We start from the raw sequence: 18,919 nt of genomic DNA, 5'->3' as shown, positions 1-18,919 counted from the left end.
TTAGAAAGTACAGCTCGAGCAATAGGAACATGGTATGGAGCAACTTGTCTTCTTCGCTCACATATGCTTATTCATTCATGTGCATGTGATTAATGGCAACTGGTCAAAGGAATGGATTCTAAGATAAAGTTCTCATTGGCTCTTTCACATAATATGCATAGTCTGAATTAATTCACCTTCTGTACATATATTGAAGCACAATGTTTCCAATGGGTCTTAACTTGCCCAATGCTAATCTTAATGAAGGTTGATGCTAAGATTTCTATTTTGTGCACATGCATCTAAAAGCTTAGCTGGTCAGATTCACCTAGAGCAGGAGTGGCAAACTCGCATTGTCACTGTGAAGTCATGTGACATATCGGGACTTCCCCCCCCCCTTGCTTAACTGGTTGTGGGCGTGGCGAGCACGTGAAGCATGCGGCCCATTGGCTGGGAGTTTGACAGCCCTGACCAAGAGGGAAGGCTTTTCCTTTTTCTATAGAAGAGCCTTTTCTATAGAGAACTAACTAAAACCTCAGATGGTAGAAGGAATAGTCATTAACTTAAGATATCTGTTAAATTACTTCATTTGCACAAATTAATTGAAGAGATGTTGAACATTAATGCTGTAATCATGCAAATGATATACATACGGTAGATTTTCTAGTCTTGGAAATAACATACTTTGTTGCTTGGGGTGAGAAGTCCAAATTAAAATGTCCACAATCCAATTAATGGATGTCCAAGAAATTTGCAATTTTTCTATAGTATATCAAGGGGAAGAATTATGTGATGTGAACAAGATTAGCCTCCCTCAGAGGTGTTTAGAACAACAGAGAAAATAATGGGAAGGAAAAATGTGATGCTAAGTAGCCTATGTTTGTTCATGTTACCACAGGAAGAACTGAGTAGCCTGAACATAATTTGACAAAAGCCAAATTCATAGTGTTTATGTAGTCTAATCAATCACACCTCTAAAAAGAGAGGCAAAATAATAACTATTGACATTATTGATGGTCTTTACCATCTTACCTGCTTGAGTTGAAAAATGCCACCTGTATGTACATCCTTTGCTGGAATTACTTCTACTGGACAGTATTCTCCATTCTCATTGAGTTCCAGAATCTGAACCCATAGCTCCACTTTGCGGGTGACCTCACTCCACCTACCAAAACACAATTTTTGAGACAAATGAAACGCTATGCCTTTCGCAAAAGATTTTACTTTGCTTTGGAAACTATACACCAGGAGAAGAGATGTTTGCAAGCATAAGGATGTATGTGTGACAGAAAGGAAGAGGAAGTATATATGCTTGCAAGAAAGCAAGCAAGAAGGGAACATATGTGTACTTGCCTGGGAAAGGAATATTAAAAAGGGAAATCGTTTCAGTGCAGCTTCACTTCAGTTGGGAAAATACATTTAAGTTTGCCTTGTGGTTACGCCTAAGCTACTTAAGGGTATCAAATTTTGCCAACATTGGCATTTACAGTACATTTTGAAAAGAGCTACATATTGAATTAAATTGAAAACTACTCCGTTCCTAATATAGTTATAATAGAATCTTGAGATTTTAGAAAGGCAGTGATTAAAGAGTAGGAGGAAGAGTTGTGGCAGAATGCAAACAAGGAGGAGAGAGGTAGTAATGCTCCCCACCCCCCACCGCCCATGGCCTTTGGGAATAGATTGGAAGATCGGAAGAAAGTGCACAATAACTCATATTTTGCTTATAAAACTTCTCTTCTGACTTCTACACAGTTTTTCTTCACAGGTTTTAAATGTGTTCATCAGCTAAGTGCCATCTCTTTTACCTGTCTCGGAGGCTTCGCGTTTTGGCTTGAATTATTCCTAAATCCCAGAGTGCTGGGTTTTTGCGAGAATCACACTGCTTGTGCCCATATACTTCAATAGCTAGAGCACCATCCGAAAGATATTCCATAAAATCTTCAGTGATATTGACGGAGAATTCCTAGTCAGAAGAGGATTAAAATGAGAATGCACCGTTCACTTCCTTCCCTACCATTGCAACATATAGATGCTGAAACATGTTAGCATACATTAGTCCCACCAGGATACCTGAACTGGAACAGTCAACAGCTGAGATCTGCAACCTTAACAGAAAGCTTAAATCACTGTGATAAATGGAGTACCAGAAGGATCTAGAGAGCAATTTAGAAAGCTTTATGCTTGGAATCCTGAAGCAAACCACAGGGGGAAACATAGCAAAATTAATGGATGGAATTTGCTGTCCTACTTTTGGAGATTTATTATTGCTTTTCATTATGATGAATTCATTTCTCTCTTCCATGTGATGTTGCCTGATTGTACAGCTTCGACAGGCAATTAACCAGCAGTCTTTTGGAAAGATTATATATGCATACTGAAAGCTCCAATTTGCTAGAGAATATACTATCAAGAATAATATACTATAATGTATATAGATATATTTCTTCATTATATATATATATATTCTTTTACAACTTGAAGCTTTCGATATGCATAGATACTGTTTTTATCAGTTTCAACTGGTTTATTAATATTTCCCATATTTGTATTTGCAATACAAAGCCAATAATAATGTACGGCTGCTATGCTGGATTCTGGTTATTATTAGAATAGTGTTAGATATGAGAAGCTCTTTAAAAACATTTTCATCTGCTAAATTAACTTCCCTGAACCTGCTGTCTTCAAGATGGTGTGGTGGAGAATGCAAAGTTACACATGGAAAGGTACCAGCCTAAATCACACCACGAATCACTTTCAACAATGTGAATCTGCTGAGTTTTATGATCAGTGCCAGAAGCAGCTGAGATATATAACTGGTCAGCCCTAAGAACAGGGCTACTTGGGTGCTGACATTAATTTAAACTGTTTTAAAGGGATATGAACAGCATTTTAAAAGTGCTGGAAAAAAGGAAGAGAGAGATAGCTCATATTGTTCAACAATATACTGAATTATAATTTGTTTTATAATGCTTTGCATTGCTCTTCTATTTTTTTTAGTATGTTTTTTTAAAAAAAACTAAACAAATCATAATATTTCAATTTAATAAGTCATCATAAGAATTGATTTCAGTTTTAATGGCATGGTATGCATGCTTTAGATCAGGGGTGTCAAACTCAAGGCCCACGAGCCACATCTGGCCCATGGGGGGCTTAGATGTGACCCGCAGAACAGCAAAGGACCTGCTCAGGGTGCCTCTGCCAAAGAAAACAGAGCTCAGGACATCTGCACACGCCCCCCCACCCCAGCTCTGTTTTTGGCTGAGACGGCTTCCTGCAGCACTCTAGCAGCAAAAACGGAGCTCAGGAAGGCCTCCACACCACCCTCCCGAGCTCCGTTTTCACTGGCAGAGCACTGGCAGAGGCCATCACAGCCAAAAATGGAGCCTGGGAAAGGTGCCCCCACATGAGTGACATCGAGGTAGCCACGTCCATCCTCGCCTTGCCTCCCCAGAGTCAAACACAACCCTGATGCGGCACTCAATGAAACCGAGTTTGACACCCCTGCTTTAGACCGTCTAAAAGAGGCTTGAAGAACTTGCTTACATTAGAAAACTATTGTGGAAAAAAAGGTGGGATCTGAGTGTTTGAGACAGGCTTTTCCAGAATAGCCTTTTGTACTTTTAACAGTCCTCAGAAGAAAAATGATCCATGGAAAACACTGTAGCTCAGCAAATAAGAGACAGTCAACCTGATTCACATATACAGTAGCACATATGTTTCCCAGGGCTAGATATTTGTTAACTGGGACAATCATATTACCTTACTGTGCTGTCTTTCCTATTGTTTCTAGTTTGTTCCAAGATGCAATACAAAATATTGGTTTTGGTTTCTAAACCTCTAAACGGTTGGGACTTTCTTATCTGAAGAGTCACACCCTCTCTTGTTTTCTACCTGGACTTTGGTCCTTTGCAGAATCCTAAAACAAAATTCAGAGGGTGTCCACTAAGGAAAAAGGTGTTTCTTCCAATGCTGACATCTTGGTTGTTAAAAGCCTTTTCCTATAGAAGTCCAGACTACTTTATATATTTTTCAGTGAACAACCATTTCCCCATTATTTCAGGCTTATTAAGATTTTTGACATAGTAGTTTTTAAAGAATTTTCAAAGCTCTTCAAGATCCTGGTGACTTTGAATTTCTAGAGTTTAAAAGTTCTATGTACATGATAAAAAAATTAAGGATATTTCCCAATTTCTGAGTTTTTGAAATTTCTGCCACGAGTTATAAGTAGTTTTTGATTGTTCAAAATTATTTTAACTCCTAATGGAGGTGATCCAGAGAATTCCAATTATGTGACATCCTAGAAATATCCCAATATTCAGTCATTAGCTACATGCTTATTGAGACCATATTTTCAATCCTGGTTACAAGTAAATATAAACAGTACCAACAAAAGAATGTGACATGCAGGATTAGAATTCATTATGACTATACAGGACAAGATACATAATCATCGGTTTAGAGATGGCTTATGAATGTAATAAATTATTTAGGTGCAAAAAAACAGTATCTTTCATCTGGATGTTATGCTAAAATATCTATAATCTGGTTTGTATGCTTCAATGGACTGCCAAGCATTCCGATTTTATTACTGCTAGCAGAATTTCAAGCTTAACATGAGACACATACATAGGCACCCCCCCCCCCCCAGATATAAATACCCAGTCAGGATTTTTAAAATCATGATTCTTTGAACAGTCGGTAATGACCTGGATCAGCCATAATCTAAATCATAATCCAGGGGTGAAATGCTCTGAAGTCTGCTACCAGTTCGCTTCGCACGCTCATGTGCGCTTCACGCCCATGTGCACCGCAGGCACTAAGAAGCCTTTTCTGAGTCTGCAAAGGTAAGTAGACCAACGGGGAGGGGGGGGGAATAACTGTGCCACGCGATTTAGATTCGCTAGAAAGCAGGATTTCCTGCTTTCTAGCACAGCACAGCTGATAGAACTTTAAAAAAAAATTAAAGCATTTTTTATTACCAGTTTAAATGAATTGGTAGCAAAAAAAAAAAGCTTTAAAAATTCCGACGATCAGTTGTGCAACAATCAGCTGTGCCGCACGATCACTGGAACTTTTTTTTAGCATTTCTTTTTACTATTGGTTTGGGCGAACCGGCCCGAACTAGTAGCATTTCACCCCTGATATAAACATTATAGCTTAGCATCATATCAGAATTAGACTAGTAAAAAAACATTTTGCCCACCCATCCTGGGAAGCACTTTAATCATGAGATAGCAGTAAAGACAATTACATCGCAGTGGTCGAAGACAACCATGCCCCGTAGCTCCTTGCTGATGGGAGACAAAGAAGGATCCATTTCAGGGGCAACCATCACAGGTTCCAGCTGGTCCCAGAAAGAATACTTGCAGAACACAAAATTGGAGAGATGCTGAGGTAAACCGGTCGCCTGAAGGATTTTAATCTAGGGGATTAAAAGGGGCACATAAAACGCATACAGAGGTCACTACAATAAATAATGAATAGGGTGCATTCAAGAACAGTTCAATATATCTTTATAGAAATGGCTTGTTCATTGTTATGAATGTTATGAAAAAGCAAAAAGTTGTGATTAGATGTTAATGCCTTATTTTACTGCAGGGCTCTCAAACTGGCGGCCCACTGGCCACGCCCACACCCAGTTCAGTGAAGGGGGGAAGAAAGTCCCAATGCATCACGTGACACTGCCGTGACGGCGTGAGTTTGACACCCGTTTTACTGTAACAGAGAGAGTCAGAAGTCAATGCTTCTTTTTCTTATCTTTCCTCACTTCTCCTCCCCCCCCCCCGTTTTCTATTTACTTTGTATTTTGTATTTTACAATACTTTATAATTCAATAAAAAATGTTGATGACAAAGTAACAGTTCAATATAAAATGTAGCCTAGCTAGTTTGTTTCGACTAATGTCTACCTCATAAAACCAGAAGCTTCCACAATAGACAGTGTTTAACTAAAATCTGTCTTCAATTATGTCTTGAAATAAACATCGCCACCAGGGGTCAGCATAGGAACAGAACTGTGTATCTCAAAGGTTGCTTCACTGTTAAACAGAAACTAAACCAGAAGATAAGATTTGAAGATACAACTTTGTTCCAATACAAACACATTGTATCGCTCCAATACAACTTACATATTTGTCTTTGTGACCGTTGGGGGGGACGGGGGGGGGACGGACACCCAGTAAAAGTTATGTACCTTGAGCTACCAAACTCTTGATTTAAACAAAACTCACACAATAAAATGAATACATGAGAACATTCAAATGAATATAATTAGGCAAACACAATAATGATCAACCCTGGCAGATTGCTTTGTCCTCACAACTCTAGCAGTTATGCATAAACCTAACTTAGGCCACTCTTCCTCCAGTTGCTGCTGTTCAAACATATTACACAATATGCATCACCCCTAGCCAACACACTCAGGGGTCACAATAGCTTTCTAAAAGTCAGAGTGGACTACAGCCAACTATAGTTTTCTTGGTATGATTTCAGAAGTGGCTTGCCATTGCCTCCTTCCTAGGACTGAGAGGGGGTCACCCAGCTGACTTCAGGCTTAAGACTAGACTAGAAATCAGGGCCTTAATTTGGTTTGTTGCCTAATGCCTTAACTATTACATCAGGGGAGTCAAACTCCAAGCCGGAAGGTCTTTAGACCTGGCTGCCCTTGGAAACAGCAAAGAACCAGACCATAGTGCTTCTGCCAGCTAAAACGGAGCTCTGTTTTCACTGGCAGAGCTTGCAGGAGGCCGCCACAACTGAAAACAGAGCTCAGGAGCCTGTTTTTTTCACTGGCAGAGTGCTCAGGTCACCCCGGGCATCCCCGACACATGTGACGTTGAGCTGGCCATGCCCACCCTGGCCACGCCCACCCCACGGCCCCCCCGAAGTCAAACACAACCCTGATGCAACCCTCAATGAAATCAAGTTTGGCACCCCTGCATTACACCAAACCGACTCTCCACAATAACTATAATTAAAATTATAATCCAAAGAGCAGTTCAGGACAGGCAGGCTTTTCTCTGGCAAACTGTTTTATTTTGTAAAGGCAAAATTAGGAAAGCTTTCAGAGAACTCACCATGCACACTAACTTTTGTTCCTGCTGATCATTCTCAAAGCTACCCTCCAAGCTGTCATCGCCTCCTGCAATTCTCTCCCCGATGGCTCCACTGACACGTACCACTTCAATATGCAGTCGACCTGCCACCTGATAAGGCACAAATCCCACAGAGAGCAGGGGTAAAGATCTTGGAAGCAAATAAAACTACATTATTGAAAATAGAATATTCATTAGCAAAACTCTCATCAAACCCTGCTGCCCCAAAGAATAGTACAGATTTTTTCAGAGGGATTCAAAAGTTTTCCACTGTTCTGCCTCGGGAAATACTGGCCTTCAATTTTCATTTTTCTCTTGGGCTTTTTAAGATCTATAATTTAATGTCTACTTTATAATCTACTTTAAATTCTGGGGCTGCAAGATCTTTCTAGCCCTGATAAATTTTGTTGCTATGTATTTATCTGAGCTGTTGCCCTGCACAAGGTTTGAAATGATTTATTGGGATGCCTACTGCAGTATTATGTTTTGAAGTGATTTTTTAGTGCTGGGGGAAAAATCACTCTATCATGTATTTATCTTACCCAAGAAATTAAAAGTAAAAATTGGGCATGCCGTTCTGCATGTACCGTATTTTTCGAAGTATAAGACGCTCCGAAGTTTAAGACGCATCTAGCTTTTGGGAAGGAAAACAAGGGGAAAAAAATCTGCTTCTGCCTCCCAGCAATTTGTCTCCTTGCAACGAACAGCAAAGAGTACACACAATATGCACTGTTTTAGTGTTACATTTCAGACTATACTTGTACAGATGCTGTTAAAATTAATGTGCTTTCTGGAAGTATAGTTATTCAATGCTTCAATCCTGAATAATGTGAAAGCTTGGAATGGGGCATTTCTGCAAACAGCTTGAAAATGGGGAGGGGGGATTTAGTCTCTTATCCTGTTCCCAGTCTGTGCTGAGCTTCAGAACAGGGCGAGAGGCAGGAATATCCTCCTCCGCATTTTCAAGCCACTTGGAAAAACGCCCCATTTCAAGCCTTCAATGTGAATATGTAGGTGAGAAGCAACCTCCTGTAGTCAAGGAAATCCATACACTTGGGACATCGGAAGAAGCTTTGTGAGGAGACGCTGCTGCTGAAGCACAGGAAATCTCCCCCCCCCAACCTGCAGATCATCCTTTCAAAGAGGAGTTTCACCAGGATGAAGAGGTAGATGAAGGTGGCGTTTGTGTCGCCTTAATCCTGGTTTAACTCCTCTTTGAAAGGATGATCTGCAGGTGGGGGGGGGGAATTTCCTGCACTTCAGCAGCGGTGTTTCCTCGCAGGGCTTCTTCCAATGTCCCAGGTGTATTGATTTCCATGCCTTCTTTTCCTGTTCCGTGGATGGAATCGCCTGCTGTGACTGTCACCGTTAGGTAAGGAGGGCATGAGGCATTTGGTTGGGCTGTGTTGCTTGGCCTCCGGCTTCTTTTGCAGCCGCAATTGGCTGCAAAAGCGACCTGCGTTTGCTGGAGGCAGAGGCCTGAGCGGCACCCGCGAATCAGCTGTTTTGTGAATGGAGAAGCTCAGCTGATCCGATTAAGGGGCCGAGAAGCCCTGAGGTGGCTGGAGAAGGGAAGGACTGCCCCCTCTTCTAGCTAAACTCACCCCTTCACTAGGGCTTATTTTCAGGGGAGGGCTTATATTTTTGTCCACTCCAAAAATCTGGCATGGCCTTATTTTCAGGACATGTCTTATTTTCAGGGAAACACAGTAGTCGTGTCTAGTTCTGGTTTTCTTGAACACTGGTCAACTTGGGTCCTATAGGAGATCAGTGTAGAGAAGGGGAAGGGCTTATCCCAGATTCAAAAATCAGCTTTGTCATGCCTGTTTATATAGTTCACATGATTATCAAATCAATTCCTTCCAAGACAAACTCAGGGGCAAACTGGGAAGAAAATTAGGAAGAATTAAAAAGCAATTAAATGCAACTGCCTATATTCGAGGCATCTATGTCCAAAGATAGAGAATCAATAGTAATTGTGCACAGAGCTGTGATTCTTCAATAAGCAACTGAGTAATTATGAGACTGGATAACGATACCTCTCCTTTCTGATTGATGATGGGCACGGCATACTGCAGCTTCACATCATAAAAGAGACACTCCAGGAAGACATTGGCGACTCCAATGAGGCTGTGGTTCTTTTGCTCATCATAAAAGGGATCTGCTCGCCGAAAATAAGACCTCATAACCTTGAGTTGAATAGAAGGGAAAAAAGAATGAACAACCAACATCTATGATGATTAGATCATCTTACGACCTAAGTTCAATTTGGCAGGGGGAATCATATTCTCCCTTGTAACAGACATCTCAATAAGTGAGAAAGACCCATTCTCCTTCTTACCAGTTCATTTTCAGTCACCTTAACATGGTGCTTCTAATATGGTTTAATCCAGCTTTCCACAATGATAGGCTTTCCAGAGAAAAATCCATGCTAGAGGGGAATTCAGGGAGGGTAGCATGTTGAGAAGGCTGATTTAATCACCTGTGAGCATTGCACAGGAAGACCTACCGAAGGCCTATGTACCATTAAGTCATGTGATTTGTTTTTGCCTTAGCCCAATCACAACCCTGCATGTATACATGCAAACAACAGAGTAATGATCATCATCATGATAATACCAGTAAATGAGGATACTAAGGAAGATAAGGAGGAGAATAATACTACAGCTATACAACATGGGTAAATATACATAGACCAGTGGTTGAAGTCCACAAGTCTTAAAGTTGCCAAGTTTGGGAACCACTGACATAGACAATAGATAGTACTGTGAGAACTGGGTGTTCAGCAGAGTGGTGGCCCGTAGAAAATACTGTCCCTATGTCCTAGTTGTTTTGGCTGGCAATGCCCTTGTAGCAGCATCTTGAGAGGAGGAGTTGAAACACTTTATTTCCAGGATGTGAGGGGTCTCTATATTTTCTCACCCCTTGTTCTGAACTGTGCAAAATACAGGTGCTTTGTTTTCTCTTATTCAGGCAGTGAGTAAAGGGGGGGGGGAATCTACCTGAGAGCTTGAAAGGTTGCCAGACCAGGAAAAAGATATTCACCCCACCCCCTTTCACTTTGCTCAGTAGACTATGGAGAGAAGAGGGAAAATAGAGGAAGAAAAGCAGGGATCGGGGTTATTTCCTTTAAGGCTTATTTTATTGTGTTACTGTGTTGTTATAACTGAAATTTATTTAAAGACAAGAGTTCACGGGAGCACCGCAGAATTGCCTAGTTAAAAGAAAAAATGTTCAACCTTCTAATGGCTCTATTTAAAAGCCGCAGATAACGTTTTTTTGGTTCAGTCTATGTAATTATTTTTGGAACTTCAAAGATGCAGCAATTATTTATGGAAAAGCACTCTCTCTCATAAAACAAAATCATGGTATGATTTAGGATAGTCCTCTTTGTACAACAGAGATAACAAACTGCCTCATATGGCTTTGGGGCAAGATAACCCATATGTAAATATTTCCTTTGCAAACTGAACATGTCACATGAAAGATAAGTAAAAATGCTGTGGTGAAGCTGATCCTTCTCCCCTCAACTTCATGTTCATTGTCTCACTGGTTGAGTTGACCATGTTTACATGCATGGCTGGGTGGGTAAGTGGATGGCCACCTTTAAAGGTTGGAGTGAAGCTGAAGCCTATGGGAACCACCTTTGGCATTTTCTCACCTTCAAAGAAACCTAATGCCAAGATGCAGCATCATTCTCAGGGGATAACTTGATTTAAGCATTGTGGCCAACAACACAGGAGAGGCAGAAACAAAACAAAACAATCTAGGCTTTCCCAGTTTTCAAGTCTGTTTCTTCCCAGCAATACAAAAGCAAAAGGATGTTTGTTTGTTTTTCTCTGAATGCCATCATCCTGCCCAACTTTGGGGCAAAAAAAAATCTCTTTTTAAGGATTTTCAGCCCATACTTAATTTAAAAATAGTAGGGAAACAAGAATCTTCTCTAAGGATCACATATATGGATACATGTTCCTTTACCTCCTGGTCTCAACATGTAGCTTCCATGAGTGCTGAATTTAATTTAATGCTATCCAAGGCTGTTGGGATCCAGTTTGGTGTAGTGGTTAGAGAATCAGGCTAGAAACTGGGAGACTGTGAATCCCACCTTAGGGACAAAGATAGCTGGATGACTTGGGAACAGACCCTCTCTCAGTCCTAGGAAACAGGCAATGGCAAACCACTCCTGAAATCTTGCCAAGAAAACTTGTCCAGGCAGTCTCCAAGAGCCCAAACTGACTCCAACTTCCAAGACTGTTAGGTTATTTGAGGAAAATAAGATAGCAATACAACATGTATAGAGAAAACTAAGCTGATAAGTCATGTTTCACCAATGAAGGAAAGGTTTGTCCCCACATCTCCCCCACATACCAGGTTGTCTTCCTCGCAGTCTTTCCATTCTTGATAGAGGTCTCGCATATCTAGCAACCGGTTCTCCATTTTGTCCAGGGACCAGATTTGTTTGCCTTTCCCTTTTCGTCTCACCTGAATGGCTGGCTCACTAAGCACTGCACCCCGCTACAAAACACCCAGAAGGAATATGAAATGCAAGGAGGGAGGGAGGGGGAAAGAGAGAGAGAGAGAGAGAAGGAAGGAAAGAGAGAGAGAAAGAAAGAAAAAAGAAAGAAAGAAAAGAAAGAGGGAGGGAAGGAAGGAAAGAAGGAAGGAGAAAGAAAGAAACAACAATCAGTGCAAATAATGAAAAATATTTTTGCTACCTGCCTATCTTGAGGCCTTGAGTAAGCTCAAGATTTGCAAGGTTTTTCTTGGCTTGATTGTATTATTATATTATCTTCTGACATCTTCCAGGGAAGATGCCAAAAATATTTTTTTCTGCACAAATTTGTCTATTTAACAAGAGGGGAAACAGTCAAATATAGCCTTTTGTTCTGAAAATTTTTATGTTGGAGCTCATCAAAGAATGATTGCCTCACTATTAACTTCATTAACTGACAGGTCTGCCAAATTTTATATTAAATGTTTGTTGATTAACCACATTCCAAGGATGTTATTAAAGTGGGCATGTTTAGTGGCCCTAAGGTAGAGATTATACTGCAATGAAAGTTATATTAAATTTTTGCACTTGGCAGACTTTATGTAATATGATCCTTTTTTCCTTACAACCAAGATTCAGCATCTTGTTGGGACTTATTCCTATTCTATTGGCCTCAATAAATATTCAGTTCAAAATCAAGACAAATTTATTTGAGGGTATATTTGAATTCTCTCCCCTCACACCAGAGGTGGTATTCAGAAGGTTCTGACCACTCCTGGAGAACCGATAGTGGAAATTTTGAGTAGTTTTGAGTGTCTTGTCGATTCTCTGCCTCCCCAGTCCCAGCTGATCGGGAGGAAATAGGGATTTTGCGGTAACCTTCCCCTGGAGTGGGGAGGGAATGGAGATTTTGCAGTATCCTTCCCCTGGCACGCCCACCAAGCCATGACATGCTCACCAAGCAACGCTCACAGAACCGGTAATAAAAAAAATTGAATCCCACCCAATGTTTTTAAAAAATATATAATCTCAGGAACACTTGTTGATATGGAAGGTTTTAAAATAAAATAAAATATGAATAAAAAACAGAATATGGCAAAAATATCATCATCTTATTTGGAATAGTGTATAACCTTTCTCTGGAGGAAAAATTTAATCCACTTGGTCCTGAGTTGCTAAATTTACACTTCAAATGGCATTTGTCAATCTTTTAAGAAAATTGTGATGACAGACTGAACATAAACATTTAACTTGAACTGATGCGTGGATCAGCACTTCATCATTATAAGATTTATGTGGTGTTTTTTTTTAGGAACATTAAATTGGGAAATGATCACATGCACTGTGAATTAAACATTCTCTCCATTTGAAATAATACCCTGCAATTTCTTTCATAATTTTCTTCTCTCTAGCTGAATTTCAGTAGTCTGTTTTGAGGACGCAGAACTTGATATATTTCCCACATTCTTTTCTTGAAATCTGAGCTTCCCCTCCCTTTTTTAAACAGTGGTGAGTCTGCAGCCTTCTTACTTATATCAGTAAAAAGGAATGCTGTGCAGGTTACATAGTCACATAGAAATTCACAGAACTTGCCTAACCAGATCAGTTTAAAATCCAAGCAGTTGGTTTGCAAAAATTCTCCAACTTTGGTTCAAGATTTTAGATAGATTAGTGGTTTCTTGGTTAATTTATCATTCAGTATAATAGGTGAACCCGGAAAAGGATTTTAATAAGACATTAACAAGTTCTGTTAACCTGGCCTGAGTAGTAAAACTTCACATCAATAAATATAGAGCCATTGCAGATACAGGCATGTTTTTAATAACCATAAGTAAATAAATCATTTAACTGCTCAGGTTGCACTATTTTAAACTGGGCTGTGACCTGCCCTTTGCCCTGCTCTAGCAAGTGCCTACTCCCATTTTATACACATTGCCTGAGATGAACAGAAACAAAATTTCTATATCCTGCTTACTGTAAATATCACCTTTGGAACAGGAGTAAATATTTGTCTGGACTGCCATAACTTGGCAGATAACATACTGTATGTGTCTGAATAGACTTGAGTCCCTTACCTTTTTGTTTGCATTAAGGCTTGAGGCTGGGATTTGGAGGGTGACCTTGTATTCAGTCCTTTTGTCCATCTCTTCTGCAATGAAGCTGGCTTCTCTAACATACAAATTGGCCTTCATAATCTGCTCCCTCAATTTCCTCAGGCTGTGGTTGAGCATCTCTTCTCTATTGCAAAACAAGGAAAAGAGAGAAAGGAGGATGGAATTTATAAGAAAATATCTATTTAGAAACACTGCAATAATCATACTGAAAAGGATGTTTTGCTCTGGTGCAAACCAGTTAATTATTTTTGCACCAGTGAAAAGAAGGACAAGGGGTGACATGATAGCAAGTGTTGCAGTATCTCAGGAGCTGCCACAAGGAAGAAGGGCTCAAGCTATTCTCTAAAGCACCCAAGGGCAGGATAAGAACCAATAGATAGAAACTAATCAACGAGAGAAGCAACTTAGAACTAAAGAGAATTTTTCTGAATTAGAACAATTAATCAGTAGAAGGATTTCTCTCCAGAAGTTGTGGATGTTCCAACACTAAAGGTTTTTAAGAGACTGGATTACCATTTGTCTGAAATGGTTAAGACTAGAAGATCTCCAAGGTCCCTTCCAACTCTGTTAATCTATTATTCTGAGCTAGGGACTATCTGTGTTCTTGGCTTGACTGCAACAAGGTGCATGTGAACCAGAGGTGGGTTTGGCCGAGAAGGTAGTAACTCAGCCTGCCACCCACCCACCCCCAAACTGGTTCTATGGGACCGCCATTTTGTTTTTTTGCTTCTGCACATGCACAGAAGCATTTTTTCCAGTACTGTGCATGTCTGCATAGCGCGCAAATGCATTCACAGTGCGGTCCTGAGCAAGCCAGAAGTGGCAGCAGCCAGAACCCATCTCTGATGTGAACTCCTGGCCAGTGAGATTGGAAGTCCTCCCTTCCAGTTATAGTAACACAGTTTAGATGATATGGCTTCTCCCTGCAAATTTTCCTCATCATAATGACAGCCATCCTGCTTTGCTTGATAGAGATTTATATATTATTTACCTATTTATATTTATATAAATATTCACAAAACATGATCATTGTCATCTTTGCATGAATGAATCAAAAGCATGTGTAGGGAGGCCTTCCCATTATTAGTTAGGCCACCTAGGAGTCTCCATTTGATGTGTGTGGAATTCTTTTCCATCAACCTCATAGCCCTTTTCTGCAATGATTGCAATACACTCAATATCCCATCCTTAGGCCCAAATCCTTTGTTCGTAGAATTCTGTGCAAATAGCCCCAGTGCCTCTTTTCAGTGACAACATGAAATTCAGTACCATGCCACAATTTCCTTTTTGCTAAAATAAAAGTTATTTTATTCATTGAGGTATAAAATGTATCTATTGCAGTGTTTCTCAACCTTGGCAACTTGAAGATGTCTGGACCTCAACTCCCAGAATTCCCCAGCCAGCAAACGCTGGCTGGGGAATTCTGGGAGTTGAGGTCCAGACATCTTCAAGTTGCCAAGGTTGAGAAACACTGATCTATTGTCTTAATCCAAACATAGGCCAAGATGAGTATTCTCCAAAGAAGAGAACGGGGAAAATTACCAGACCTCATTCCCTTCACCCACCTCTCTTCTGCCCACTGGCGTAAACGTTGCTGTGCACTGGGAGAATGGAAGGAAAACTTGTCCATGGTGCGGAACTGCTGCTTCTCTGGAGACAGACGTCTCCGGAGCTGTTCTAGTTCATGCTCGTACATGAGTCGCTGCCGCTCCAGTGCTGACCGCTTCTCCTCTTCATGCTGTTGCTCTAGACTTTGCAAAATGGACTGCATTGGATCTAAGCAGAGAGGAAGAAAGATGCCACGAGGTAAAAGCCTAGAACAGGGGTATCCAAGCTTGGCTTTGAGATCTATGGACTTCAACTCCCAGAATTCGCCAGCCAGTCAAATCCACAAGTCTTACAGTTGCCAAGCTTGGACACTCCTATCATTCAACAAATGGTTCTACAATAAATGTAAGTATGGAGCCACAATCTATGTTTCTTACGCAGGCAGCTTGGTTTTTAAAGGAGGACAGTCAAATAGAGTAGAGTAGAGTAGAGTAGAGTAGAGTAGAGTAGAGTAGAGTAGAGTAGAGTAGAGCAGAGCAGAGCAGAGCAGAGCAGAGCAGAGCAGAATAGAATTCTTTATTGTCACTTTGAACGTACACTAATCGGCATACGTTAAAATGAAATTATATTGCAATACAGCTCTCAAAGGGTCTCTATCTCTAATATAAACATAAACACAACAAGATAAATAAATAAATGAAATCAGGATTATGCATGTACCCACATATATTATATGACACAGAGAAACAACACAGTCTACTTCGGACATGTACATATACATGTCAAGAGAAACAAATCTTGCAAGTTTACCAGATGGTTGGCAAAGGCACAGTATACTCAGAGGAATACAAATGAATCTTAGGCCTCAGTTTCCCAAAGATTACTCAGATACACGGTTACCTAAATTAGTTTACTTCAGCTTCATTGCACTAGAGCTAATATCACAGAAACCCAAATCTTGGTGTTAGGATTTTTCTTAATCTGGTCCAGCAAAGACTGTGTTTTTCTCCACAAAAATCATTTCATTATATAATTTTAATTTCATTAAAATTAAACTCCTATTCCTTAACATCTAATCTTAATCCTAATTCTGCGTTTGTTTCTATTTCCCTATTTTATTCTACAGCCTTACTTTTAGGTTTATGACTGTTTCTATCTTCTTTAATCAATAACATTCTATTTTTAATCTTTATATTCCATATCTATCTTCCCATCTCCATATTTGTAGCATTATGTTTTCCTAAATTAACTACTTCTTAGCTCTTTAAATGTTTTCTTTACCTCTAGGTCTTCAGTTTCTCTACTAGTACCCAGTACATTTGTATGTGAAAACCCTTTTCATTGCTTTATACAGGGATGATATCCAGCCTTGGAGTGTTTAAGACACATGGACTTCAACCCCCAGAATTCTCCAGCCAGCCTGAAGTCTACAGGTCTTAAACTTGCCAAGGTTGGACCTCCTGCTCTGTACACTTTGCTCTCCCCAAAGCACTCACAGTCCTTTGTTTCTGGAGCTGGTTTGTGGAGCTCTGCACCTGGGTCCCTGCAGGCCATGGGCCTGCTTTGCTTTTCAGATTCTGGTTGGTCTCTTCTTCCCTGCATTTCTCAGTCCTGCTTCTTATGTCCTGCAGTTCCAAAAGTTGCAGATTTCGTTCACTCCCTGAAAACTGCTGCCTTTGCGTTGAAGGTTTCTCTTTCCTGCTTCTTTGCTCTCTTTTTGGCTTGACTTTTTTTGGGTTTTGACTCACACACGCTGGCTTTCTGTTTTGTTTTATGAGATAAACTTTCCAATTAAGGAGAGGGTGGGGCTGCTGCTTTAACCCTCTTTCCCAGGCAGCACCAAAACTCTGCATCTCATGAGGGGGGAAAAGAAGTCCTGCTTCAATCTGGGTGGTAAATTTACTCTCCCATACTTGGTCAAATCACAATTAGGCTACCGAAACGTGAACTGCATAAAGTTAAGAGTTTCCAGAAGTTTCCTTTGGCACAAAATGAAGCTGCTAGCTGTTAACTCTTGGCATAATTTAAATGGTTTGCACTCAGTTCTGGCTATTTTTCATGCGGGGTTCAAATTGTTGCTTTTCATCTTTAAAGCTCTAAACCAGAGGTCTTCAAACTTGGGAACTTTAGGACTTATGGACTTCAACTCCCAGAATTCATAGCTGGCTGGAGAATTCTGGGAGTTGAAGTCCACAAGTCTTAAAGTTGCCAAGTTTGGGGAACCCTACTCTAAACAGTTTACTTTGGCTACTCAAAAGCTCTCCTTTTTTAGTGTGAATCTTTTCTGGGAGAAAGATGAGTAGGATAGGCCTTTTAAAAACTTGGTTCCAATTTCAGAGGTCAGCTTTTTAGATTATGGAATGGAATAGATAGTCTCAGGAGTAGCTTCTACTCTCTTAGTTTAGGACAGTGGTTCCCAAAATTGGCAACTTTAAGACTTGTGGACTTCAACTCCCAGAATTCTCCTGCTGGCTAGAGAATTCTGGGAGTTGAAGTCCACAAGTCTTAAAGTTGCCAAGTTTGGGAACCACTGGTTTAGGAAAATAATAGTTTTTTTCAATAACCTTTTTTTAATAAAGATTTTTTTTATTTTTGAATAAACACAAACAGACAAAACACACACACAAAAACCCACAAAACCATCTTCAATTACAAATTGTAGAAAGTGTGTTGATTGGTTACAAAAACCTCCGTGCATCCCTTCCACAGCCATCACCTACAATTCATTTCAAATCATATATTTTAAATCAAATATATTTGTATATATATTACTATCATCATACCTCAACTTTCATTTGACTATAATTGTTTTTACGTCCTTTTATATAAAATATTCCAGATTTAAAGCGAAACCACATAATGGCATTGCATTAGCTCTTCCCAATATCATCCAGTAACATTACAGCTTTATAACATGTTCTAAATAAAAAATGGTTATATTTAATAACAGAGTTTCTAAGCCTCCTATCATAGTCACCATTTGCAATTTATATCAAATTTCCTCTTATCAAACCAATACATATATATGCATTATTATAATTATAATGTATCCATTATCACTTCATTTTATACATAATGCTCTAACTTTAACTACATTTGACTTAATTTTTTATTATAAGCTTTCATTACATCAACCTGTGTCTTTCCAGTAATAGTGCAGTCTTCTGTCTCTTGCCATTTGCGGCATTAGTATTCTGGTTATTTCCTTAGTAAGTTTTGTATAGACTTCCCTTCGCAACTTATTGCTTATTGCATATCTTGTATAAACTTGAAACCCTCCATCTGCTTCTTCGATCAGCTTATCTTTGGTTATCACTAGTGCTTCTGACAAAATTTTTCTCCTTAGTTCCATCAATTCTTCTCTCTTTTCTTCTTCTATACTTTGAAATCTGGGGTAGAGCTCCAGTCCATCTATCTCCCCTTTCCATATTCCACTCTTTCCATTTCCAACCAGGCTCAGTTCATTGTCAGTATCAACAATTTTCTTGTCTCTTTATTTTTTCCTTCAGTTTTTAGAACTCTGACCTCCACTTTCTTCATTTGATGAACATCCTCAATTTTTCCATCAAATTTTACTGTTCTATGATCTATGTTCTCCAATTTCTTCTCAATTTTCTGTTACTTTGAATAATTTTTGAATTTCAAACATAATCTTTTGCAATGTTAACGTTTCTTTTCATGTTGTGCCAT

The 18,919-nt window shown here is 39.7% G+C and overlaps 1 protein-coding gene across 1 annotated transcript in view; it reads right to left on the bottom strand.

Annotated features, from left to right (window-relative positions):
• The window catches only part of KIF13B (kinesin family member 13B), a 143,393-nt gene that overhangs the window by 51,519 nt on the left and 72,955 nt on the right, over positions 1-18,919 (bottom strand). Inside the window, exons 16-23 of the mRNA XM_032215247.1 lie at positions 15,247-15,457; positions 13,643-13,805; positions 11,444-11,590; positions 9,115-9,264; positions 7,058-7,186; positions 5,234-5,404; positions 1,788-1,945; positions 1,012-1,144 (exon numbers count right to left, since the gene is read on the bottom strand). Coding sequence (XP_032071138.1) covers positions 1,012-1,144; positions 1,788-1,945; positions 5,234-5,404; positions 7,058-7,186; positions 9,115-9,264; positions 11,444-11,590; positions 13,643-13,805; positions 15,247-15,457 — 1,262 coding nt within the window. The remainder of the gene's footprint in view (positions 1-1,011; positions 1,145-1,787; positions 1,946-5,233; positions 5,405-7,057; positions 7,187-9,114; positions 9,265-11,443; positions 11,591-13,642; positions 13,806-15,246; positions 15,458-18,919) is intronic.

Source organism: Thamnophis elegans, chromosome 4 (assembly GCF_009769535.1).
Source record: "Thamnophis elegans isolate rThaEle1 chromosome 4, rThaEle1.pri, whole genome shotgun sequence".
Taxonomy (NCBI): domain Eukaryota; kingdom Metazoa; phylum Chordata; class Lepidosauria; order Squamata; family Colubridae; genus Thamnophis; species Thamnophis elegans.
The sequence above is the reverse complement of the archived record's forward strand: the minus strand, read 5'-3'. Positions and strand labels throughout refer to the sequence as shown.